This window comes from Gasterosteus aculeatus, chromosome 10 (genome assembly GCF_964276395.1).
Source record: "Gasterosteus aculeatus chromosome 10, fGasAcu3.hap1.1, whole genome shotgun sequence".
NCBI classification, from domain to species: domain Eukaryota; kingdom Metazoa; phylum Chordata; class Actinopteri; order Perciformes; family Gasterosteidae; genus Gasterosteus; species Gasterosteus aculeatus.
The window spans coordinates 10662567-10690248 of NC_135697.1; the positions used below are offsets into that span (position 1 = coordinate 10662567).

At 44.3% G+C, this 27682-nt stretch overlaps 1 protein-coding gene across 37 annotated transcripts in view; it reads right to left on the reverse strand.

Annotated features, from left to right (window-relative positions):
* Nucleotides 1-752: 752 nt before the first annotated feature.
* elmo1 (engulfment and cell motility 1 (ced-12 homolog, C. elegans)) overlaps nt 753-27682 on the reverse strand; it is a 72361-nt gene continuing 45431 nt past the window's right edge. For all 37 annotated transcript variants that reach the window (XM_078081690.1, XM_078081703.1, XM_078081704.1 and 34 more), the window contains 7 exons: nt 23083-23219; nt 10121-10284; nt 7695-7807; nt 5128-5235; nt 4250-4332; nt 2441-2518; nt 753-2194 (listed from right to left, as the gene is read on the reverse strand). In XM_078081690.1, coding sequence (XP_077937816.1) covers nt 1994-2194; nt 2441-2518; nt 4250-4332; nt 5128-5235; nt 7695-7807; nt 10121-10284; nt 23083-23219 — 884 coding nt within the window. In that variant the 3' untranslated portion in view covers nt 753-1993. The remainder of the gene's footprint in view (nt 2195-2440; nt 2519-4249; nt 4333-5127; nt 5236-7694; nt 7808-10120; nt 10285-23082; nt 23220-27682) is intronic.

The window sequence follows — 27682 nt, forward strand, 5'->3', positions numbered from 1 at the left end:
TTCTTCCAATAACACCGTCAGCGATGGATTGAACTCAGGAAGTCGATAAGAAAAGACAAGAAACAGCAGCTTTAGTATTTGTTTGCATTTGTTTGCTACTTTGAAAACACTGCAAAGCGGACACTGACGAGTGAGGCAGGCGGACGTGTCTGGACGTCCTGCCAACGTTAGAGAGCCGGCTGTCGAAGAATGCGCGCTCGTATCAGATGCAATAGTCAAATATCTAATTAGTTGACAAAGTGAAAGGTTTTTATGAAACATTAGGTGTCTTTTGGGGTCTTTTCGGTACCATTGCCGGTTAGAAGTGCTTCAGAGACAACAGCTTCAGGTTGCAACTTGAGGGAAATGAACCTGGAGTCTTTGAGGTGATAAAATAGCAGATACATTGTGCCACTGTGCATGAAAAACACCCGCATTACATCCGACCAACTTAGTGTGTGAGATGCGAAGTATGTTTAAAACAAAATAATTGAAGTAGTTTCTTTGGACTGGCACTAATGGTTTTTATTAACTTGTTTTAAAACGAATGAGGGGAGGTTGGATCCATGTATTTAAGCATATTGCTTTCTGTAAAAATCAAAATTCATACACCACCTCTCAAGTGTCAACAGTGTACAGTCGGTCCACACAAGTCGATCTGATGGATATATCAGCACAAAAACGTGAAAATCAAGCAATGTTGTCCAAAACACCAGATGATCCTTCAAGTGACTGTGGTTCATGAATGAAGACAGGAACAGAAGGAAAAGTAGTTACAGTTCTTAAATCTTTAATGTAAACAGCAGTTTTGAGGGGCTTGGAAAAATCCTAAAAGAAAAACATCTGAAGGTATTAAATAGGCAGGGGAAAATATATAAATCATACTAGAATAAAACCATGATCTGTTTAAATAAAAAAAATAAAAAAAGCGTTCAATTCTGTGGCTGTATACTCCTGAACACACAAAGAAAAGACAACTTCCCTTGACCAAACAATAACATCTCCTTTGCAATACTAACTCAATTAGGCAGATTCACAACTTTAAAATCCCTAAATTAGGACCATTTAAAAAAATGATGAACAAAAAAAAAGCTCAAATATTGCTTCGGAATGTTGTGTACAGCAGTTATCACGACGAGAGAGACAAACGGGGGAGAGACGAGTGTGTTTGTTTGGGTTTTCACAATGGTGCCGCTTCTAAGATTGTATTTGGCAAAGCAACTCTGTAGTTGTGTACAATATGCAATAAGCAGCAGTGGAACAGCAACGTCAACATTTTACTCTTTAAAAGAAACGTTCTTTACTAATGTACAGTGCCTTCATTTAGAGAATTGACTTATTCTAACAGTCTTCAGTAAATGCGTAGCAGGACAGAGCGGATATTAGAGAATATTTTAAATTGTACTTTATTCCGCCTCTTGGAAAACATTTAGCTGCCACAAATACTGTATGTGAGAATGTGACAGGAAATACTGCTGAAAAGGTGACAACAAAACACAAACCCCTTCCTCTCCGAGCTACGCGGCCATCATCCATCCCTCCCAAGAAGCCCTGAGGGAAGTAAACATAAAAAAGGACAACAAGGAAGATACGTTTCTAACGTGGTCTACCACAATCTGCAATAAGGACTGCAGGCGCCTCCGGTCGAGGAGAAGGAGGAGAACGTCTCAAAACAGCAGACGCGGAAAGACGCAGAGTGCCGAAAGAGACGGAGGACGACCGAACGACAGGCGAAAAATATTCTCCATGGCAACCTGAGGACTCTGCATCGAAACCAGAGTCCCCTCTAGCGCAGCGAGCCTGTTACTATGCACCGTGGTCTCTCTTAGAAAGGTCTAGCCAAACGCAAAGAAGAGGAAAATAGTTCAATAGATCCTTTTTCGTTTAGTCACAGTTCATCTTTTACATTACATCTTTTTTTTTTTTCAATTTGTTCCAGTTTATAAGAAAGGGGAATTGGTTGGAGGGAGTACAGTAGGTGCTGGGTAGGTTTGGGCTCATGGGGGTTGTTCTTCTAGTTACAGTCGTAAACAAAGTCGTAGTTGCTAGGTTCTTTGGGAATGGGGGGCGGGGCCTCGGGGATCTGGATGTTCTCTAGATCCAAGAGCCGGAGCTTCATCTCCATGTTGAGCAAGGTGTCCATGTCGGATTTGGTGTATTCGCTGGTCATCTCCTTACCCAGGAGGGCGTTCAGACCATCTGTCCACATGCAGTACTGCAGAGACACAGACAGAGACCAAAATGACATGAATCAAACGGAAAGACTCATAAGTAACAAACCAACACACTGAATCCACAAATAAAGAACGCTATGTTTTTTTCTTCACCTGACATAAAAGAAGCAAACCACTAGAAAATGAATGACGAGAGAGGAGAGTTACATGTATAAAATAACACGACTGAAAAAACGTTGCCTCTGTGCGATCACGTGTGTTCGTGGGCGTCGTCGCCGTTGGCTTACCTCATGCTTGTCAGGAGCAATGAAGTTTAAATACTCGTCCGACTCATAGAGGACAGAGAAGGCCAGCTCCAACACCTCCTGGAGAGAGGACAGGGAGCGAGACAGAGAGACAGAGAACATGGTGCAGAGACAGAGGGGAAGATGCAGCAGAAGAAAAAGGGTGTCAGGAATAAGAGAAGCGGCTGCGATTTATACCACAATCTGCCTCTCAACATGCTTTGTCTGTTAGATCAGCAGCACATCAACTCATCGCGTATCAGCGAGGTAGAGCTCAGAGAGAAATACATGGGAGGCCCTGAGATACTACATGGTGAAAAATGCCTGGGAAATTGGGAGACTGGGAATATGACGCGATATATGCTTCCTGGCGTATTCCAACAAAGTCCGCTCTCCTCTGTAGGAGATGAAACCGGCACACTACGAATCACATTTGTGCACATGAACGCAATTTATTAAATGCTTGATTGTAATCTGTGTGAAATTAGCATCTGATTTACTACGTTAGCAGGTGATTAGTGGCTGGAACAGCAGCCTCGCTGCACTTTGTGAGGGAGAGCTTGAAATATGTAATTCAGTAGTGGGGTTTGTCTCCCATTCTCAAATGAGGCTTTAAAGATGTGTAGTGAAAGGGTCCATGGTGATGCTGTAAGCTCAGTCGGGCCGTATATCGGCACGGTGTTTTTTTGAGTTAAATGTTAACGTCTGAGTGATCGTGGATGGCATGAATACTCATACAAACTTTCTGGACGATCCATGTTATCAGATATTTTAGTCTCCAGAGTAACAAGTGCAGCTAAATGTGGGTTAAATTAAATAAGTATAATCCCCACAGTGCAGTGCATTAGCAGCTTTGTTTATGGCCACAAAGCTCCTTATTCGGTGGAACATTTTGCTCATTTATTGATAGTCTTTTTAGCCATTTTTTCTGGTCTATTCAGTTCCCTCATTACACATCCTCCGTACGTTTGGTAAAAGACGACAAGCAAAAAGTGCTTCCAGGTCGGTGAACCTGTAAGACGCATGCCTCTACGCACAATAAGCGTCTGAAACAAAGCTGATCACATGCTCACAGGGGTATGTGTGTACGGAATAATTACAACCAACACTGCAGAACACTTCACACTCCCACCTCTGTCTCAGTGTCCCACAAATATCCACATGGCAGCTTCGCCTTGAAGCCCACAGAGGTGACTTTGCCTGCTCTTGTAGAAGTGAGTAATGAAATGCGCTTGTGTTCTTATTCACAGCGCTTGGACAGGCCGGCCAGACGGCCCGCAGGCCCCTCGGGTCATTCCCCCCAGACAAGGTGTGCTTATCGACTCGGTAATGAAGGAGACAAAGTAGGGAGGAGGCGTGCTGCTTTGTCTTCATGGCTATTTATCCAATATATCAGAGTCCTGCAGATGGAGGGGGGGGGCGAGGGTTTGCAGAGGCAAAGAGCAAGAGACGGGGCTGATGTGGACACAGACACAGACACAGACAAGATGGCTCTTTCTTCCTGGCTGGGGCCCAATGTGTTACTTTCAAATTTGAACAGCAAAGAAAAGAAGGAGTCATGTTTTCTGGCGGCTCTTTTGTGATTGCCGTCTTCAGCTTGAGGACTATTCTGGGACTCTCGCCTTCACAATTCCACTACTGGATACGTCTTTCTGCGCTGAGCACCGAAAGACATGTCATTTCTTATTTCCCAAGGCAAAAGAATTAGACTGACATGTTATACAACCCTCACGCACACAGAAACAAGTCTCCTCGCCTAGATACACACACACACATGCATGCATGTGTACACAAATACACACACGGACACACCTTGTTTTGCTTCAGGGCTCCCTTCTCCTTCATGTGAGGACAGTCTTTTCCGGTGATAACAGCTTTGATATCAGCCACAGGCACTGCAGAGAGGACACAAGCGAGTTAACAACAACAACAACACTGATACAAATGGGTCAGCCAGATGGGCGGCCGGTTTATTCGAGGGATTAGAAGTTTCTCCTCACATCCGTCACTGCAAGTAAAGCTGATATTTTCCTTAACACGGACTGTTAGCGACAATTGTCAAGTATAATAAAAATAGCTTTTTGTAATATATGCTCGATCAGTGAGACAGATATGTGGAGATAGAATTACCACCTCGCAGGTATATACCTCCATCCATCCGTCAAGTCTGTTAAAAATGGGTTATCACTTCATCATCCTATTAGACGTTTGTATGAAATCATAATGACCGTTAATTACTGATTAATAGCCAAAACCCAAGGTCAGAGTGACCTTTGACCACCATACAAGTCCATCTTCTCCCTGAATGAATCTGATATATGGCGTCATTAGAATGGCAGCCTTGATCATTGACCTCCAAAATGTAATCAGTACATCTTCCGGTCCAGGTGGATGATTTTGAGCAAAAGTTGAAAAATAATTCTTCAAGTTGTTGCCGAGATACCATGAGAACAAGAATAGACCGCTGTGCCCGCCGTCTGTCCGGAAAAATAATGCCTCAGGCCGCAGCTGTCGCAGAGTTACAATAATCAGGTTTCAGAAAGAAAAAAAAACAATCCCAGCCAAAAAAACTGTGGCGCAGCTTTTTCCTCGAGTGCTGTCAAAGTCGCGGCTCGTCCCACACTTACTGTGTAATGCATACTGTGTGACAATAGTGGATAAAGACCGTTAATGTTCCAATTGACACTCACGTTTGTCCTGTAAAGAGTCGTGGGCCACTTCGCCCTGAGGGCTCTCTTCCAGATCTCCGTAGTGCAGGACTTTATGGTTCGGAGACAGACGGCAATACCAAAACTTATCTAAAAAAACAAGAGAGGAAGACAGAAGGGACGAAGAGGGGAGAAAGAGAGAGAGGAGGGAATTGTGAAATCAGTTTGCGGCTGGCATAAGACATCATATCGAGTCATCAATGGGATCAAAAGTTTGCACGAGAAGAAATCTGTGACCGAAAAAAAGAAGAAAAAAAAGAAAAATAAATCAGCGATGGGGAAAATCCACAGATGGGCCATAATGCTTTGCATGAGGGAGGGATCCCTTCCCTTCATCATCTTTAAAATGATTCAGTAAAAAAATCTGTACAGTGGAGCAAAGATCACAGGACTAAGACCTCAGGGTTTCTCTCTAACGGGAAAAATAAGATGAAACATGTGAAGCAGGATATCCCAAATACCCAAAGGAAATACCAACTTTGATATTGTTTAGTTAAATTAAATTAGAAAAGTTTGAGCAGTTTGGAGAGAAATTGTTTTTGTACTGTGGCAAGAAGCATTACTGCACAATGCAACTGGATACTTGGAGTGATTGAGACAGTTTTTACTGCCAGAAAAACAAATGAAGGCTGGACAGAGCAATGCCCAAAAGTCCATAATGGATGATGATCAGCGTGTTTTCCTCTTGGCTGAAGTGTAATCCTCCAGCAGCCCCGAAACCAGCAGCTGTGTCTGTAAACTGCAGCCAGAGGGATGTTTGTTGTGTGCGCCGGGCTGAGCTGGCATTGACTGGGCACGGACTGTGAGGTGTGACTGGCGCGTGCATGGGGGGCACTGTCCAAACGCTAATTGTTGAAAATAGACTATTGGCTCGTGCAGAGTGTCCACAGTGAGTGAATAAGGAGCCTAATTAATAGTGTGTGTGTGTGTGTGTGTGTGTGTTTATTCACACAAGCGCATCTGCTCTTTTTACTTTCTATATTGGACTGAATTTGTTTCCATTATTTATTCAAACTATATTTCTGTGATTCAGCTGCTAGAATGTGGGTGAACAACATGGTAAGTTTCAGGCCAAGTTTATTTTTGCTTTAGTGCAAAATCTACACACGTCACCTGTGCAGTTGCACTTAAAATACTGCACAGGTAACCTTTTTACTTCCAAACTTCAAAAGACCATCACCCGGAGCTTTTAGAAGGAAGCATCCCCCTGTAATGGGCGGAACAGCACTTTGGAAGGCAGAGTGACGAGTCCCCTGCACTGAAGCCAGATTCATATTTAATAAAGGTACTTGAGTCCATGCAGGGTGGACGACTTTGAGATATTCACATAAGAAGTTGAGGGAGAAGGGGACAGAGGGAGGACAGGATGGATGATCGCGGGTGGAGGAAAGTGAGAGGACAGTGATGAATGAAGGAAGTACATGCACGAGGAAAAATACAAGCCAACCAGATAGAAAAGGAGAGCGTTCTGGAGAGTCAGCATGTCCTTGACACCATCGAGACGCCTACAGCTAGAGAGTGTTGCAGCGCGGTAAAGCCACGTGTAACCCGACTGGCCACTTCACTTCACCAGCAGCGATATGGTAATATGTGAGCCAGACGAGCAGAAATGGGTCAACCACACGCAGTGAAGACGATACCGTACGTAATCTGTCCTAAAGCGTCTTTTAAAATCCATTTTCCTCCCACTATTTCATTTTTCTGTAATTAATCTTTGAAAACGTCTGGATGACAGCTGCAAAGACAAATCGTGACCAGGCTTGAAAATGTCCCGGGTTGTGCTCATTTTGATTTGACTTATAGGAAGTACAGTTCCTGATGACAACAAAGCCACAAACAACCTGGTTCTGTCACTGGCCTTTTTTCTGACATCATTTGTATAAGTGGACAGAGAAGGGTGAAAGAAAGTGCAAGAGGGAGGAGAGTGAAGTTTAAACCGGATGAAATCTTCTTTGAGTGAAGAACTGTATAAAAGGCTAAATTCATTTAGTGAAACTTATCTTTCAAAGCGTCACAAATGTTTACAACCACTGGCACGTGATTTTGTTTTTTTTACAAATGTGTCTTCCAATCTGCACACAAATGCCAAGCAATGTGAACATATGTATAAGTTTTACAAATGCATTATTCAGATTTGAATTATTTATCCTTAATTTCAATTTAATGGATCGGATTACTTTTTAATTTCTTCTATATTTATTTTCAGATCGCTAAAATGTGTGTGTGTGTGTGGACTGTGTGGTACCCATGGATCAGGTCACATAGCGTGTGGAGTTTTGTGACTATTTTCATGTGGCTTTTGAGATCAGTTTCCCCCTAGAACAATAATAACATCCTTACAACCTTACAACCGCCAAGACAAATTCCTTGTATGTTTGACATATTTTGGCTAATAAATGTTTCCTGATTCCTGACAATACAACACTTGATGGATTACCTCTGTGACACCGCATGCCCTTGTGTTTGTGATCTGTGGGTGCATGCGTGTCTTTTGCACGCGCGGGCGTGCGCGTGCGTGCGTGCGTGCACATGAGCGCCGCGCTTCTCACCTTGCCTCCTGCGGCTACTGATTTTACGGAAGCAGGTTCCATCGCACAACCTGTTGAGCCTCTGCTGCTTGATCAACTCCATGATCTCGGGCTGGATCTTCTCCCTCAGCTCCCTTGAGAGAGACAGAAAATGAACACACGCTTCAATTTAGGAGAAATCTCCTATAAAAACCTATAAACTACATCCTTCCAGTTTTTTAAGACAAGGTGACAGTGAGGTGGAAACCTGCTGAGATGTGGAAAGGAATCGTTTTACATTTACCAGCTCTTCTGGCAGTGTGCAGCCTTCTTACCAATCCCTTGGATTACGGGAGTCAGAAGGCAACCGAGAATTCCAGGTAGACAGAAATACTTCCACACGTGCATGCAAATGCTCACACAATCAGAGATATGTCATTAGGCGTCCTGAAAGGCTGATCAGTGGGAAGCTGTGCTGTGTTAGCCCTCGCCGTCATTATTTCATGCTTCTACATGCACGCGTGCATGTGTTGCATATGAATGTGGAGCACACAGCACTAGTCGACATAAATTATTTATATCATCTGCCGAACAGCACTGCTGCTCCGCGTCTTCATTTTTCTTCATTATACTTCTTTTCTCTTACAATTTACCTCTTCATTATTTTCCTTTCTTTAGAAGCAGAGAGACCGTGACAGGATTTTAGCTTTTCTAGTCAGGTAAAAGCTTTGCATTTCTATCCTTTGCTGTAATTTCCCCTGACTTTTAGCCCTTCTTCTGGCTCATCCTCCCTCACCTGCCCCGCCCTGGCATTGGTCTGTGCTCGGACCTTCACTCTAGCCTCAGCTGGTTGGACAGGTGTGTTTCCCACTGCAGGTAGGACTGATGTTGGTGGCCTGGCGTTTACCGTCAGCCAGATACAGGGAACTGATCTAGGACAGTCGGATGTTTGGGCTCTATTGCCCCTTTAGGAGGAAGTATCAGGTTAGATCGAAAACGGATCATCTCCTACAAATGCAGAGACAATTGAATTGAAGGGCTCAGGTGTTGTAATGGTAGACCTCTATAAAGGAAGCACTTTGGTTGGCATCAGATAAATCATTTAAGAAGTAAGGCCAAATCAGTTTACAGCTCTGTAGAAAACCACCTGTGTCATCAATAAACCGTATATGCACATGTGGAGCAGGGAATCAATAATGAATCACATTACAACCACTTTTCATCATCATTCTCTGAGGACCTCCTTACAACCAAGTTACCTGCCGCATGGGTTTATGTAGAGTTGATTACATCTTTAGTGCGAGCCACTTTCAGTAAATACAAAACTTTCTGCCTACATTCCAAAGAACAGTATCATACTTATTAAAACAGAAACACCTCAAAGAGTCAACGTAAAATAAAAGACAAGAAGCAGGAGGCACAGCTTTGATCTTTCCCCATAACAGCTCCTCTAGCTCCTTCTTGTAGTGTCTAAGTCATCCTCTATGTTAATTTATAGCATAAATCACTTATAGCAGCAAATACAGAGCTCCTTCAACTCTGCACTCTGATGTTCTGCTCATTAAGTTTGCAAGTCATGACTGTGCTGTATTGATTTAAGGAAAATTCCAACCTCGGGCAGTCTCAAGTTGTTGAAGAGAGACTCATCCGCCTGTGATTATGTGATGGAAGGTGATAAAATGGTTTTATTTGCTTTTTCATTGCAGTGTCCATTTCAGCCTGAGATCGGGAGTCAACTGGTTGCATCGTAATTCACCGTTTTCTGCCCTAATAAATAATGAATTCAGTGTGTTATGTATATTAAAGCCTTGTCAGTTAGATAATTAAAATTTGAATAACATTACATTTTTGCATGTTAAAAACCGCCTTTGCTTTAGTTCCTTTCTCCAGCGGGATTGATTGGCTGTTAATATTGAGTGAGTACCGCATCAATATCGATTTAATAAGCGGAATGGTTCAACATTAACTATCAGACGGACGAGCTCGTAGACAATTTCCTAATACTGCGAGCTACTCTATTAGATACAGGCGGGATAAAACAATGTCCTCCAACCGCGGTCAGTCAATGAATATTCCATCGCAGACGGGCTGCCCGTGCTTTGTTAGCTGGAAGGTCGTTAATGGAGGATTCGCCTGGAATGCCATTTGCAGACAATTTTAATTGAATGCATATTTCAATCATGAGTGGAGAGCGCAGGAGAAACCTACTTCATGTCAGTAGCTGGCATTTGGTTGAGGTAATACCACTGAGCAGTTCCTCCAAGTCTCCCCAAAACGTCTTTTCCTTGTACTCAGAGTGGATTTACCTCAAGGCTTTCAGACCAAACAGTATGAATGAGACATTGAGTTCGGCAATTTGTCGTGATCTCAGCACCCCCCAACACTCTTTTGTGGTCCACTTCGAACCAACAATACAACCACTTGACACATGTGCCTCCAGTATGCTGGCCATTTATTGCTTGACTCACAGGATGGGGCGGGACTGGAAGTCTTCCTGATTCATCCTTTCGGACTGGCGTATCTTCAGGATCTCTGTGTAGCTCAGGTTCTGCAGGCGACTCTTGAACTGGTCCAGGGAATTAGGCTTGACAGTCAGCGCTCGCATGATCTGCTCCCTCACCACCTGCATTACCTGCAGAGGAGAAGAGGCAGAGGAGGGCACGGTGAGATCATCACAGATGCAGATTACACACAGTTTGGGCAAAAACTGCTCAGTTCCCAAAAGAGTTATTATTTTTTCCAAAACTGGAGCCAGTAATCCAGTCTGGTGGACTGAGCTTTAAGAGGAAAATAGCAAAGAATACTAATTTAGCAATGGCTAATCAGCGGTTAGCCCCGGTACCATGACTAAGTGAAATGCATGACACAACTTGCCTTTAATTCCTCAGCCAGCTAATACCATTAGCCTGATAGTGGCTGGTTCCCAGTCATCGTCGTCTGATCATCAATGCGATCAACTCAGGTAACAATACAGTAGAAAAACCCTTCCGTGGCAAAAGCAATTTGCCTGCAGTGTTTTTATCGCCGCCAAGAGATAATTAAAGTCTTCACAGAGAACGGTTTGTGTGAAAATCAAATTACCAGCAGAGAACAAACAATATCCATCCGCTCAACTGTCAGACCACAAACAGACTAAAAACCATATCTCAGGTTTATGGAAACAAAAAGGAATAAAAAGCTGGTGAAAAGCAACTAGAGGATGTATCGTTCGTTCAATAAACCGGATGATTGATAGCAATCGATAAGTAATAAATGGATATAGGAAATGGTTGATAATTTGATTTGATTTTTATGATGCAGTCACACTACGTCGAGTCGAGTTTGGAGTGAAGAAGAGATTTGTATGTACCCAGAGGTGGTTTTTGGACCTTTTCTGTACTCTCGTTTCATCATCTGGCTCCTCAACCTCAGCTGTGCCAAAAACCCGGTGAGCTGAGTTCCCAAACGCAGTCTCACGTAATGTTGTGTTTCTGCTGTTTAAGTTTACTGCAAGGCAATTACTCATCAACTTCATAACGTCTGAACCCACTAGTCAGACTTATCCAGGGTAAAAGCACTAAAAATAGAGCAATTGAGCTGCCAAAAATGAGATATGAACATCATAAACCTCCAACCGGCACCAAAAAGCCAACAAAGGCGATCAAGGATAATCCTCTTGAATCAGCATTGCAATCTCTGTGTAAAATTGCATTAAGAAATGGTCTCGGCTCCAAGTCCCCTTTAGAAATACTGCGGCTGCACAGTGAGTGAGTGCCACAAAGCGGAATTAACCCACTTATCGCTTCTTATCAGATAAGCCCTGAAGTTAATACTCAGCTCCCACCACAGAAAATACTGCGGAAAAGTGTCATTTTCTCACTGATTACACAATTTAATCCAAGGATTATTTTTCTGAAATGCAAATATGATCAGAGGCGGTAATCACGTTTTTCTTACAAATTGACCTTCAAAAATAAATGCATGACAACAACAGAGGCTGGTTGGGTCAACCGGAGACGTATCAGTGACCAGATACCACAAATAATTAGAATCCTCACAGTCGGATCGGACTCCAACCTGCCTTCGTGCATGTGAGGTCCTGCTTTGTGTGATCCAAACCTGACTGGCATTAAAGCTGATGCAGAACACCAGTGACTCAGCACATCCTTCAAATCCCCTTTGAAAGAGCCAGACAGGAGTTCGTCATCTCGAGTTCTGTTCAAAAAAAGCATCGCTCAAGGGCCTGTGTGCAGAATATTAACCTCATGAAATCATTTGGAAACTGTGGCGTGACGGCCCGACCACTAGGGGGCGAAGGTCAGCACCTTCCCTCCCCGTAGACGTGTCCTTCTACATGACTTCTTGCAGAGACTGTGTGCTGAGATCTTGTGGTTAGAAGTTGTGCAAAAGGAAGATTTGTATGTTTCATGTCCGTCTATTCCTCCCTCAGCTTGAGAGATATTTAGGTTGACTCAGAGCTGTTGTCTCCCTGTAATGTTTATGCCACATTGTCATGCGGAGAAACGGGTGCCCGGCTAACCGCAGATGTTAAAACCCACAGGACCGGCCTTACAGCCTTAGCCTTCCCTCGTCTTCCTATTTGAGGTCAAAAGTGGGCAGACAAATTGATTGCAATCATGGTACAATCACGGTACCAGGAGATTAAATCAAAACTTCACGATTTTCACACACATACACACACACTAATAGAATCCTGCTAATTAAGCCCCAAACTAATTTATTTCTCCATTAAAATTACTAATGGTCCGTCAGAGTTTCTGGAAAGCCAACTTAAAAGTAACGGCCATTTTTTTTTATACCAGCGAATGAGCTTTAATACCAATTTGCAGTACCATAAAACACCCAAATTGTTCCCTGAAATCATTAAATTAACTTCTATTTTTTTCCTGTATTTTAGGAGTTTTGAAACGCAGATTCTCTCGTGACGTGCAGCTCTCTTCCCAACCTCCTCCTGCTGCTGCTCTGCCATCCAGCCCCGGTGTTTCAGCAGAGCTGTCCCAGGGGAATGTTCATTAATATGCCTTGTTTGCAGTCATGTCTCCAGAAAGAAAACAATCCTGTTGGACCATGTGGCTGCACTCACGCTAATTAACACCCTGAATATTCATCACATTGAGTACGAACACATGGTCCGTTCTCAACAGGGCGGAGGGGCGCTATAAATATTTCATGTCGATTCTTCTTTTTCGTTGGTCAATTGCTCAGAGAGCACCTTGGAAGAGGTGAGATGACATCAGTGCACGAACAAGCTCATCTCGGCTGCATTTCGGCTGCAAATCTCTTTCAGACATGGGGGGCCGTCACGTCTTCCGTGTAGCTCCTCGGTGGGAGCGTTAGACAGCAGAGCAAGTGTCAGGAAAAGTTATCGAACGCCGTCTCTCGCACGTGATGAAGAGCTGCCACCCTCCTCCACCCACCACGCGCTCATCCGGTCCTCCTTTCTGTTGCTCCTCAAACAGGACAGTTTGGGCAGTTCCCTCTTCCTGGAGTAGCCCCCCCACCATCCATCATCGGCAGCGCAACAGCCGTGACAAATAGCCCCACTCCCTCCCTCTCCGACCAATCCACAGTCGCCAGCCCGACGCTGCTCCATTTACCTAAAAGGGATGCTAATGACATCATTTACCAGCTGTCAGTCAAAAGCTCATCCGCCCCTCGAGCAGGGAAATCTGGAGAGGCACTCTTGTGGCAAATAAGGTGGTAATCGCAAAATAATGACTTAGCCGATACTCCCCGAAAGCAATCGGAAAAAAAAGTCTTCATGAGGTGCGTTACTGCATTTAAAAAGGGTGCAATGTGTTTTTTTTTTACTAACTATCCTTACAAAAAGAGAGAAAGAACTTTTCATGTTAATATTTCAATGTATTGTGCTACAGAGACTTTTACTTTGTTGTAATACTACTTGACGGTGACCGTTTTCTTGTTTCTGTTTAAATAAAGAGGAGGTCCCTGGTTAGTGGGGCCAACACACGGGGCCAGCTGGGCATTACGCAATGCACTTGAAGACTCAACATGCAGGCTTGCCGACATACTGAAAAAGCAGCATTATCACACGTGTTTCATTTCTACCCTAAACATATTTTACAGGGAATCAATATGTGTTATGGAAATGGTAATTACATTTCCCCCCTACCTGCCAGCGCGTTCAATTAATAATTAAAGTTGAGGATGATGTCCGTAGAAATAAAACAAGGCCACATTGATGGATATGAAAGGATGCCTGTCTACTCAACGCTGTACACGGAGGAGTGCTTCAATGGGTTGTATTAAATTTAGATGCTGATAAAAATACATTGAATAAAGATGTAAAAGAAAGCCGTCTAGGACAGAAAATATGACAAGACTGTGGTTGACGATACACGTCTTTGGAGTCCCAGAGTGCAGTCAACACCTCAACAAATCCAGTATTGACAGGTTTAATATGACGCTTGTTCCTCCACTCACGATATAGAACTAGCTTACCTCAGGTTTCCCCGTATGAAAAGCTACTGACACTAATCTATGCCAACAATGTCAACTGTGGTGTTTTTTTCTCTGTCCCCAGCAATCCAGTGCGAGAGGACGCTTTGGGGAGCACAACAAAACACAGCTCTCCGTCTGACAGGCGTGACACGGCTCACATGCCGCAGCCTCGCTTTGGTCACAACGCAGTGTGTCGCTCCAAAGGCTTCCCGCTCCGCTTTAGACACCGCTCCATGCTGCTGGTGGCAGAGGTATAATGCTTGGAGACATTGTCGATGACATAAAGGGGACAACCTCGGTCTCCAGGACGGGGAGTCACAAATGTACCAACAATTAATATATGGGTCACATGACGGTCAGAATGAACAATGTAGAGTAGTGAGAGACCGTTGGATACATTATGGCTTCAGCTGAAATAATTGTTGAAATAATCAAAAGACAAGATTTCATAGACCAAATGATTAATCAATGTTGAAAATATGCCCCCCTAGTGATGACCTATTAGAGCACAATGCATAGAGGGTGAAGACACTTTCCAGGATTATATATAGCAGGGACATTACTCTCCTGACAACCCCACCATGGCTCTTTATCAAGTTTCAAAATTGTATCTACCCCGTGTCCAGGAGGAGAACAAAAAGAGAGTGATAAGGGGTAAATGCAACAGTGAAAAGCAGCTCTTTTCTCTCTGACTCTCTCTCTCAACACGCACACAAACTGATCCACCCCTCACTTACATGCATTATACATTATGAACGAGCGCCTGTCTTTGGCCCGACTGCTCCTCCCATCTACTCCACACTTGTCGGGTTGCATTGCTGGGGAAACCGAGGGAGGGCTTTCATCAAATTAGGTGCAGTTTAGTCACCTGGCAGCATCGATGAGAATAAACAAGAATACGCTTTGAATAAACGAGCAAACGGCACTCTGTGAAGCGGACGCACCAGAATGTATCGCGCCGGCGATCTGGACCGCGTGCGGCTACGACGCCGGTGACTAATGCCAACTCTGCCACGGCAGGTGTGCTGCTGAGGAGTCGAGGAAGCGCGGCGTTGAGTGGGACGTTCTTATGAGAGCTTTGCATGCAGCAACACCAGAAGCAGAGCATTCAGCCCATCGGGAAGCCTGTTTTCAAGGGTCACTGCACAACATCCATGTGAATTCCCAACACGTGTGGAGACTTCCCTCCATCAACCCCACTCTTCCTTCCCCGTCGGTGATTCAGGGTCGACAGCGGCTGCTGTTATATTTAGACTGCCAGCACTGCAAGCCCAGACAAACTGTCAGAGGAGCTTCTTCTCCACAGGCTCCACGTGATGTGCAGCACGCCCCAATCTGGATGACTGGAGAGCAGAGTCTCGCCTGGGAAATCGCCACTTACTGTGAGACAAGAAGTGCTGATGAAAGAAAGCCAAGTGTCGACCTTGGCGTTTTGCTCAGCTTTGCATTAATGAGTGTTTTATTGCGGCACGGTTGTTGTTAGGAAATGTGAACGTTCTACATTAATTGTCCCGGAGGGATGTTTAAATTGGTTGTGATCAAAGATCCATTCAAGGACAACAAAACACCTATTATTTTATTATATTTCATATAATGACTCCCATCTGGAACAAAGAGTCTACCCATAATGCACTCATTGCACTGATGGAAACATCAGCTTAGATACCTTTTTGGATCTGAGGTGGTCTAGAAACTGAGGTCAGTTAAGTTCTCCATTAATAATACAAACAGCCACCATTTAGGCCTTTCACACCAACGTTCGACACTGCAGAGGCCATTTGAAGATTTAAGGAGGGCTGCAGAACTGTAGCGAAGGCTTGTGTGCAGAGTTCCAAGCACATTTCACGTTAAATTAGCTTTTTTCCATTCACAGCGGGACGCGGGGACTCTGTGTTACGCAGCTAGTTAGCTGCTTTGTACATTTACGTGCTGCTATTCATTCTGTAGAAAATGTTTCATTCTGAAAAGCTTCTAATAAAACTTCAGCAAATGATCAGCTGATATTAATAATGAAGAGCAAAGCCTCAGTTCTCTTCCAGCACCTTTCCACAATAAGATTCTGAACCGAGGAGCCTTTGTGGGGACGTTTCATCGTCTACAAGGAGAATCAAGTATACACTGTGCGGCCTTCTGTGCACAAAATTACTACTCATATCCATTAAAGAAATGCACACTGACTAATCAAAAAACAGATGCAAATAAATTACACAACATAACAAAATGTAACTAATGGTCTGACGCACACACACACACACACACACACACACACACACACACAAAACAACTAACGCACAGAAGAAAAAGCAGGTCCGCGGGTAGAGACAAAGCTTGGCATTCACACAGTGCCCTTGCACAAGTTCATACAAATAAAACTGAAATGAAAATAAGTGATAAAAAACAAAACAATAATACGAGGCCTCAAACACACCGTTCTATTGCAACGCAAGTACAAACACACATTGACACACTGTCCGATCGCACGTTCACAATTGCAAAAACAATAAAACAAACCTTGTTAAGGGAGTGGGAGGTGAGGCAGCCAGGCAGAAAGATATAAATAGCCTGTCTGAATTCAACAATAGAGGTAGGGGGGGGTCGAGAGACAAGAATGAGGAGGAGGAAAAGGGGGGGAGAGAGAGCACTGGAGGAAGAGAAAGAAAAGACATCGAGGGAAGGAACAAGAGGGGGGAAATCTAGAGGCTTTGACGTAAATAAAACCAGTATGGAACGAGAAAACAGCGGGTCTCGTTGCAGAAGAGGAGTGGGGGGGGGCGGTTTACTGCGTCCCACTACGAGTGTCATGGATGTCCAGCTTCATGCTACGACAGTCCCAGCTACCGGCTTACGCCCGCGTGTGCTGCGCCCTCACCAAACTGCACCAAGCCACTTTTTGGAATCCTAACGGGGTTTTCACCCAAAAGCCTTTTACAACTTCACTCGCATTATCAGTCACCTCTGACCGGACAACAACAGACGCGCCCATTTCACTAAACAGGTATGCCGGCACGGTAACCTCTCTGGCAAAGTCGGGAAGCTAAAGAGCAGAGCCAGTAATCATTTGCAATGATTTTTGAGGGCAGACAAACAGGTCGGTCTGCTGCTGCGGCTTTTTAGGGATCGCCATGTGAAATAATCCCACACGGGACAGGTCATGGGAACAAAGCAGATTATCTCTTCTGCTGTGGATAAACTCGGGCCAGAGCAAACACAAGCTCTGCTCTGCTTCACGTACAAGGACACGTACAACCGAGCTGCAACTAATGTGCATTGTTTAACTGTCAGTTTGCCATTTTGATGAGCAAGATATTCTTGTATCTGTGTGTTTAATATGGAGATACAGCCAGTCAGCTTAATGAAGCGTACAGAGTGCTATTGGCCGGCCGGGCCCAGATAAGCAGCAGCCCAGAAAAGCCCAATTTCTTCCTTTAGTTTGTTTCACTTTAATTAAATCACATTAGATATTACATGAGCGTTGACCTCTGGAGAGTGCTGGAAAGATTCCTCCCCTTTGGACAGTGACTTCGGCTTAACTGTCTGTGAGCATATTATGGGAATGACAGCAGAAATATCATTTAAGTCGCTTTAAAACAAAATATTTTCTAATTTATAACTTTTCATTACTGAAATGTCAAAAACAAGAGAAAAAAACATTTTCCATTTTTTTTTTCAATTTAATATGAAACATCAAATTAAGTTGTCAAAAATTGCTGTATAATACTCGGTTGATAAACAACTGCGTATGATTCATTATAGCAGGTCGTGAAGTAGCCAGGACACGATCCTCTGTACAAAGCCACGTGTCAAAAGCACAAAAAGGACCTAGAATATTTCTGTGTTTTGTCCAAAACAAATGAAATCGAGCCTGGCAGTTATTTCACAGGCCCCTTCCTCCGCAGTCCGGGTTCGACCTCCCTCTAATCCCGAGTCAAACCCCTCCGGCTAAAACACTGGCTGAAGCTCGTCCACGGCGGAGAGGCACAGCGTGGAGCGGAGGAGATCAGAGGTACTGGCATTCAATTCCTCTGGTGACAAACGCTGGGCGCTGGTGTTGTGGACTAATCCCATTCACAACAACAAAGCCCGACCCCCCACCACACGTAGACTGTGCACGTGCACACACACACACACACACACACACACACACACAATCTGGAATACAGATGAAGCACCGAGTGATGGGGGTGGGTGAGTATGCATGCATGTAGATGTGTGGGTGTGTGTTGGTAGAATTGTAATATAGCAGATTTTGTGTGTGTGTGTGTGTTAATGAAAAAGCTGTAATCTGGGTCCTTGTCAAACCTGTTTACGCCTCGCTGAGTCTTCTGCCCCATTCGTCCCTCCTCTTTCTCTTCCGCTCTTCCCCTATTCCATCTTCTCCATCCCTGCCTTTTCCTTCCACTCTCCATCCTCCCTCCCTCCCTCCTCCTCCTCCTCCTCCGCAGCCAGGCAACTACACAAACAGTCCCTCTTCCTCCTTTACTACCAGCTCCCTTTGCTCCATCCATCCATGCTAATTGAAAACCACTCTCGCTCTCATTTCCGTTCTTACTTACATGTCACCTCCATGTTTCCAAGTGCAGTGTGAAACTCTCCACAGTGATAAGTGAATCCTCGTGCTTTTGCCAGAGACGGAGTTTTTTGCGCCCGCCTGGAGACCGGGATGGATGGACGGATCGAATTAAGAAGCAGATGGCTCCTGGCTCTAGCTGATTGTGGACAGTTAGCTTTAGCGTTAGCCACAATGAGGGAAGACTCGTCTGTCAGTGCAGCATGTGCACCTTCTCCTTTTGTGCTGTTCTCTCTTGGCTCTTTGTTCCTTCAGGTTTCCTCCTCTATTCTTTCTTTTAGCACATTCCCTTCAATTTAAAAAATAAAAAACTAACAACAAACTCTTAGTTCCTTCTTGAACTGTCTCCTTTACTATAAAATGTCTGCATGCCTCAATCTGCCTCCTTCTGAGACTCTAAGAGCATCAGCCAGGCTGCTCTGCTTCGCTTATGTTGATCTCCAGGCTTATGCCCTGATTGGACACACGCCACGATCAGAGACGCCAATGGTGGTGCTGCAAGTGAATCACATGATAAGTGTGTGTGTGTGTGTGTGTGTGTGTGTGTCTGTATGAAGGGAGAGGGAGAGGTTTATACCAAGAGGGAGGGGGGCGGATGAGAGAGGAGAAGGAGGAGGAGGAGGGGTATCCTGAGTCGCTGCGAGACGCTACATCAGTGAGGGATTTTTCTATCCTCCAAGCGGCTAAGCAGCGCGAGATGCAAGCTTTCTTTGCTCTGGTGAAGCTCTCGGCTCAGACGTTTGGATGAAGGGAGATAACGGCGAAGCCGCTCGAGAAAGAGCCTCCGGTTGACACACACAAGCGCACACGCAGCAGCGTGGAAGTGGCTCCATCTTTTCCCAAAGCAGAACCAGAGCCTGGCAGCGATAATTGGACAGTGGTTGCTATGGAAACAAGGGGAAACGGTTGCTCGACGGTTGGAGCCCGACCCTGGGAGCATCAGACTAGCCTCCGTTAAAAATAATAAACACATGTACACACACACACACCTCTTTGCTTGTCTTTTACTACGTTGCATTCTGCAAGTGAAAAACACAGGTGCATATTGGCTCTGTACGGTGTGTGTGTGTGTGTGTGTGTTATGGTGTTGGTGTGGGGGATTCAGTGCCACAGCTTTTTTAAGCTTCATCTAAGCCAGTGTGCCTTTGCCTGTAAGGAACATAAATGCATGCAAGAGCCTGTGTGTGTGCGTGCGTGCGTGCGTGCGTGCGTGCGTGCGTGTGTGTGTGTGTGTGTGTGCGTGCAGGGCAGATGCTCAGTCAGCCATGAAGAACCAGTGGCTGAAAGAGCCCTCAGCGTTTAAGAAAACGCTTGCACACTCGCAGGCGGCAGCCGCACGCACATCCAAATAATCGACAAAACCCCAACAAGTCGCTTTAGCGTTCCACACCTCAGGACGCTCGGTGGCGTCACCGTCTGGCAGCGGCCGTGGGAGCCGCGGCGAGACGCAGCCGTACGACCTGCAGTCTTTTAAAAGTGGACGTCCGCAGGATTATCGTGACGCCGCTCGTTTGTCTTTCTGCACGCGCTCGAGAGCATTTAGCTTTGTGTGACGTCGGTGCACGAGGGACTGAATGTGGCGTTGCATTCACACATCATCGCTCCTCTAAAGACAAAACACATCTGTGAGATTCACTACACCAGAGCCTCCCTGTTAATACCACTGACTTTTATAATCTGAAGACTCTTTATTCATAAAGACATCATAAAAAATAAATACTCTTGGTCGACTGAAACACTGACAAGCAAACATATGGAGGACGATGAGGCAGCTACACAGTTTAATCCTTCCATGTAAGTCCGAAGTGTGTATATTGTTTAATTGGACATTCTTATATTGAGGATGTATTATATTGGTGTATATGTTGGCATGACGCTCCCTTTATTTTCCTGCTTATATTGACGGCATGTTTGCAGCAGGTGGAACTGAGATGGGCGGATTAGGCACTAGTGCAGTTTTTCTACCGCGTGACGGAATGTGTGTTTTTTGTGTATTTAGTTAACGCTTTGAATGCGTGAAATAAACACCAAATGAAAAGAACAAGATCTCCCATCATTCGCTACAGTCCAGTTAAATTACCGATTGGTTGCAGTTTAAATGACAATAACTGTTCCCAAATCAGTGGAAGTGGCTTAGAGGGAATTGTTATTATGCATTACTGATCCTAAACTGCGTTCACAGCTATGGCTGCATTATCCACCATTAAGCAAATGAGCACTCACTGGTAATACAAATCAAGCTTTGATAGCATTCATCCAAACTTGCATTAATGTTGTAACCTTTGAGGAAAGTCATTAGTTCATTCAAGTTTTGCATTCTATGTATAATTCTTTAGTTCCAAATAGTTATCCGTTTGTTGATTGTTCAGTTATCCCAGTTCCCGAGTGTGTCTTTCTGGAACATCTTCCTCTCCTCCATCTTTTTGAAAAAATAACATTCAGACGTCATCGGTGGGGGGGAGGTCAGACACGGCAACTGAGACACTCTGCGTTAGAGTCTGCACGGACCATTTAGCTGATAGGAAGCCCCCGAGACGAAAACCGTCTCACCATCGACAAGCTGCTGCTGAATCTCAAACTCCCGAGGTACAGAGTGATGAAAGACGAGGTCGGGGAGGGAAGAGGGGCGAGGGAAGGGGAGCATCATCTATCCCAACTCAATCGAAACTGACTCTCGCCTTCGAGGTAGGGGTGTGAAGGATGGGATTGGATAATGGATCTCTTGCTAGGGGGGTGTGTGTGTGTGTGTGTGTTGAATTCCCCCTCAAGGTGAACTAGAAATACAGCTGAATATGAGATGGGGTAGTCCTTCAGAGTCCACTAGAGATTGCTGCATCTCTCCTGGCATATCCATCATTTAAGTTTCAGGTCATTACAACATTTAGTTCTATCACACTAAATATTTCCCCTTTTCAAATCTAAGTAAAAGTACAAAACCCGAATGTGGTGACGACTTCCACCGACTGTAAGTGGACTCAACAACGGCTACAAAAGGATGACTACATAATTCTGCTTAACATCTCGATCGCATAATATCTTAACATTAATGGTAGTGGGAGATATTGTGACTTGGAGGGGAAATCAAAGAGGTGAAGGCTCATGTACGAGGAACCGTTTCTATGCTGATTGAATCCAGTAAATTTGAGCAAAGCTTTCGACAGACTGGTATTTGACACGGTGAGATAATCATAATTAGTTTGAATCATGGAAAAGGGAGAGGGCATCTGTTGAACGCTGCATCTGATGCCCAATTGAATTCACAACATACAATAATTGGTCATAAACACGTCATTACTATCGTCGCCTGGCAGCGCGTCCTTCCTGTGTGAGCCGTGACTCATTTCACAGCTTCCAGGGAGTTTTTCATCTTCATCCAGAAAGGAAAAAGCTCCAAATAAAGAAGTAGCAGTTCAACCAGTGAGTCGGCCAATAGAGGCAGCAAAATTACATATCAGAAAAGGAGCAAATACATTCATTCAAAAATAATTCAAAGTCTAAAAGAGCCCCGCGAGATGTGCGTGCAGTTCCTGCTCTGAATCTGTGCCCTCAAAGAGGAAACGCATGTTCATCTGTACAAATAAGAAGAAAACATGTCCATGGACCTTAATCAGGCCTGCTATTTGCATGGGACTCTTGGCAACGTCATTCTAAAGTTGAACAGGAATTTCACAGCTAATAAAGGAATATCTCATCTCATGTTTCAGAATGAGCTGTGAGTGCTGCCAGCGCAATCAACAGAAACCAACGACGCATTCCACACATCCCACTGTGCCGTAATTAAGAAATAAATAGCGTATTTTCCCCCTCTGTGTTATCATCATAGTAAATGTCTAAACTATCAAAGCAGATTGAAACTTTTCTTGTTGGAAAATACCAAGTGTCTGTCAGAGCAGCTCAAACATTCATACATATTACATATTATGCAGCCAAATAGACGCTCTAGATCACATCTGTTGCTCAACGTTCATGTAACAGTGCTGCTCATTTGTTTCTATTTTTTGACAGCAGAGGTCTCGTTTTTTTATATTATTCTGGTTTTGAATTATTAGGATGTTGCCTCTTACTGGGTACAATTCTTTTTTTAAATATAAAAAACTGCAGAGGTCAAACTGAAAAAAGTAATTAGGCTATTTTCGAATTATAAAACAAATATTCCTGGAGCTGAAACATCTCTTTGTACAATTTGTTTTCCAGTTTTCCAGTTAAGGGTGTTCCACCATCAACACCCTTGAACAGAACAATCAAACAAACCCGGAATGCATTCTGGTATCAAAAAGTAATTTAGTCACTTTTCCAGAGTGACTGCACTCATTACTGTTTAGTCGGTACGCTGGGTTGAAAACGGAGCACTTCCTATTCTTCTCCTGGTCTTGTCCCCCAAAACACACAAATGACGTGTACCTTGTTGAAGTCTTCACTCGTGGCTCTCATCTCCTTCCAGGTTTTGTTGAGCAGCTGGATGCAGATGCAGAAGAATTCCTCAAAGGAGCGATCGTGGGTGAAGAACATTGGGTGAAATTCGGGGCAGTTTTCACTGGCTGTGGAAACATTGGGGAGAGAAAAGTTGTCACCTTCAGTACAGTGAAGCAGTTTTCATTGAAAGATACCGGTGAATAAAGCTTTTCCATGGCAGCAATTTATCTTTTAGTGACACTTAACACAGGAATGAGTAATAAAGTTTCCCCTCATGTATAATTCATAATGTATATGGCTCTGGATTTGGGTCACAAAGCCTCTGTGTAGTTTGCCTGTTCAGCAAAGATGGTTTATGCCTTTACTTATGGGATGGAAGCGCCACGAAATATTTGATTTGTTTGTAAAACATATTCAGGACAAAAAACAAAGTTTGACAGAATACATGGATGTACAAACTTTTTTAAAGAAATGCTGTTCTGTCGGCAAAACAGCATAAATTCCCCGAAGTTAAGTTTCTTTAATATGCAAACTTATGGGACAGGAAAGCTCCATTTACTGTGTCCCTCTCTCCCCACTCACGCCATATGGTGGCCTTCCGTCTATAAATATGTAATTGGGCCTGAAGAATTGTGACCTGAACATGAAAACCTGACTGATGCACAACAGGGCCAAGCAGCACACACACACACACACACACACACACACACACACACACACACACACACACACACACACACACACACACACACACACACACACACACACACACACACACACACACACACACACACACACACACACCTACTGCAGATAAACACCACTTCGATGGAAAATGTTACTGATGAAATCATCAAAATGCTGCTGCTTAAGGCCTCTGCACTACATTCATTGTGAAAAATGTTTAATGATCATATGTGATCATTCTGACACTTCAATAAATAAATCCTTGGGCAGCATGCTCGATTAATAATAATAATAATAATACAACATTTTCCAGGAGACGGAGTAGAGAAATATATGCTCTGACAGAGACAATCTATGTTGACGTGTTTATTTCAGAGACACAGACATTGAGGATGAGATACAGATCCCCAACGAAGCAAAGCTGCGTGTTACTGAAAATGTTGCTTACAAAATACCCCGTTGAGACAAATTGTGACCAGCAAGCACTGGTCCAATCTGATTAATTTGAGATTTTCCATTTTCCAAAGCCACAGATGGTTTATTTTGTCTATTAGCTGCTATTTGTGCGAGAGTGGGTGTGAAATAAGAATGAGGGAGAACGCCTGGACTCTTGAGTGCCCAAACCATATTACCCGAGAGGCAGAGTAACAAGGCTTGACATTCACTCGAACTAAATTCATCTCCCTCTCGTCGTCGTCTTGCCGAGACGAGTTGTCGCCTCGAGCCAAAGGTTGGTTCGTTTACAGAGTTTCGGAGCGGGGCGGCGGGGGGTTGGCGGGGGGGGCACGGGCACCTCAAGCAGCCATGAAATTGGACGGAAGAGGTCAGGCAGCAATTGAAACTTCACAGTATAACGAGCGATGCCTCCGGGCCCCGTAAACCGCAGCCTGGATGGATGAAAGTTTAAAAAGGGAGAGCGAGGCGGCGGCGCCCAGTGGGAGGGGCTACCGGCGACGCTGGTCACTCAACAAACTAATGGAGGTGAGCCCAAACAGATGCTGGCTCGCTGCGTAGTCAACAGTGCTTCGCCCCCTGGGACAAGCAAATAAAATATAGGGAATCAGGTTTGAATTTAAAGAAAAGTCACATACCCTTTAGGTTGATTTTAAAGGAGGTGGTTGGGAAGCTTGAAGTGACCTCTGAGGTAAACACGCGGTTTAGTGGTAGACGGAGCCCAGAGGTGGCGAGTTGAGGGGAATTACATGTCAAGGCTTATTTGGGCGATGCAGACAGTAAGCAGTCTCATGAGGCGCTGCAGAAATTCCTCCGTCCTGTTGCAGACAGTTTTGTCAACTCTCGCAGGGCTCAGCAAGACCCGAAGCAGCAAAGAGAGGTAAAAAAAAGCAACCCCAAAACCATTATGGTGTGTTAATGCCTAAAAACAGACAAGAAGTGTTCTGTGTTGTAATATACGTATTGCAAACGAGTGTTGAGTGAGGATCACTGAATATTTCAAACAAACCGATCACACTAAATTTGAAATAAGTCATTTAGGTTGTACCCGTTTCTAAGGTTTCACTCAAGGTTCATTGAGGATGCAGACACCTGCAAATTAAAGTCAGAGATGTAACCTCCTAGTTGCCGTTGCCTCATTTGCGATCCAATGAAACGGAAAACAGTGCTATCCCAATTCTTACAGGCTGTTCTATATTTCATGGAGCTTTTAAAATGTTCTAACTTAGTTTATAGCAGAAGAATACACAAAAACGACAATGCTTCCCTTCTCTGCTTTCAGCTGGTTTGAATTATTCTCACCACTGCACTTAAAATGATCCGCCTGAGCGGAGATGTTCCAGTGTTAGTGCAAAGTCATGTTACTGTGAGTGAACGGCTTCAAACCGTAGCTTTAAATCACCCTCCGTTTTGCTGCTGTTACCAAAGTGATGCTTCAGCATTGTTCGAATGATGAAACAAAACGGCTGCAACGGAAAAAAAAAATACTTCACCGCCCATCGCACTGATTGATGGGGCTCAGACCTTGAGCTCCTTGCTACTTCAGCTGCACACAACAGTCATCCGAGGCTGACAGCGGCCATCCTGTGTCTGCATGTCTGATAACAGGGACCCACTGTGGAACGTGTAGAAGAGACATCCCAATTCAACGTACTTTGGTGCTGTGGGCTTTATATTCTGTCTCTGACGATGATGGAAAACTGCTTTAGTGACTAAAATCAGTGATTGAGAGTTGACCAGAGGCAGCAGTGCAGCAGAAATCCTCCAACTGGTCTTTTTTCGTCCATTGTTGGCAATTTATATTTCTATTAAAAGTAAAAATTAAAAAGATGACCTTTGTGCCATGACCTTTGTCCCTAAAAGTGGCCTCAGCACTTCCCAAACCACTCTGAACTGGACTCTCAATTGGTTGAAACGGGTTACGTAAAACCTCTCCTCCTTCCTTCGTTTCACTTAGGAAAACCTTTCTCTCCCGCAAGCAGGCCAACGCGCCCATGGACACGGGGTCGGCGACTGGACACATCGATTGCCTAAAGAATTGCAACATCCTTGACACTTTTCACCAAGTCAGAGATGATGTCACTGTTATTAATCAACACCAACAGCTGTCGCCTGTCACACTCCCATCAAAGTCCATTCGATGCGAGAGCTCAGTGACGTCAGCTGACAACGAATTAGTCAACTGACCGGCACACAGATGAGTCCTGAAGAGGGAGAGAGGTGACTAAGCGTGGTTGTCGAAAGTGTGTGTGTGTGTGTGTGAGTCATGAGGGCTGAAGGCCACTGTGACATCTGTCAAAGTCCAGTGCATATTTGTTGGTGTGCAAGTGGCTGCATGAGTGTGCAAGTAGGAGAAACAACCCTCAGAGTCACCTTGCAGCAATGCCCCATGATGAATAAACAGCAAAAAGTGTCACCCCCAGTTTAATTACAAAAGCAGCATGCTCTGATGTCCAACTGTGACAATAGCGTGTGTGTGTGTGTCCCGAAAGCAGCGTCAGCACCATCTTTCTGGTCCCGTCACTGTGTGCAGGGTTCTAGGGCAGCAGGTAGACTTCACAGACTGGCTGGTGCCAGTCAACCAGTTAGTGGTAATGCACGTGAGGCTTGTACCAGGTAAAAATAAGTTTATCAAGGTTAAAATAAGCTCACAAAAGAGCAATTTCTAAAAGCAAACCAACCTTTCTACACAGACTGCGGTTCTTATCGGGTGAATCTTTATTTGATCTCAAATCATCATGTAAAACTTATGTGACCGAAACATCACTGTAGAACGTTTCAGGTCATGTGATAGTATTTCATCCTCAATCACTGCAAGAGAAAATAAACAAATACCATTTTGTCATTTTATCTGTTCCATATTTGGAATAATTATTTGGGGTACACTCTTTATTAATTCTCCATGTCCATTGACTTGGGTGGTAAAATAATGTCCCCGTTGTGAATAAAGGGAAGGTCCATGGCTGGTGGACCCTCTTCCAACCCCCTGTGCAAATCGACAAGTTGCAGTAAAAAACGCATATTAGGAGCAAATTCATCAATAACCTATTGAACAGAGGAGGAAACGGCAGCAGCACTGCTTCCCTTTGTCTGTAAGCGGGTGTCACAGGGACTCTAGGCACGTCTAACTATCTGAATATTGAGCCCTTTAGATGTCAGGACAACTGGAAATGGCATTTGTGCCGCATGCCCACTTAGTGCGGTGCATTAGAGAGACGGTTATTGAAAGAAATGTTGCAGCATCTTGGAATACATCATCTAGCACTCCTCGTGCTTACTGTAGATCCGTTGCTTCAACACAAAGAGGACTCAAGCAGATGCTCTCTCCAAATATAGAAAATTGTCTAGCAATGCGAAAACCACCACTATAATTAGAACTTCGGTTTAGCAGCGGAACCAATAGGCTTGCAAGCTGCGTTTCATGATTCTGGGTCAAAAAAAAATGTCC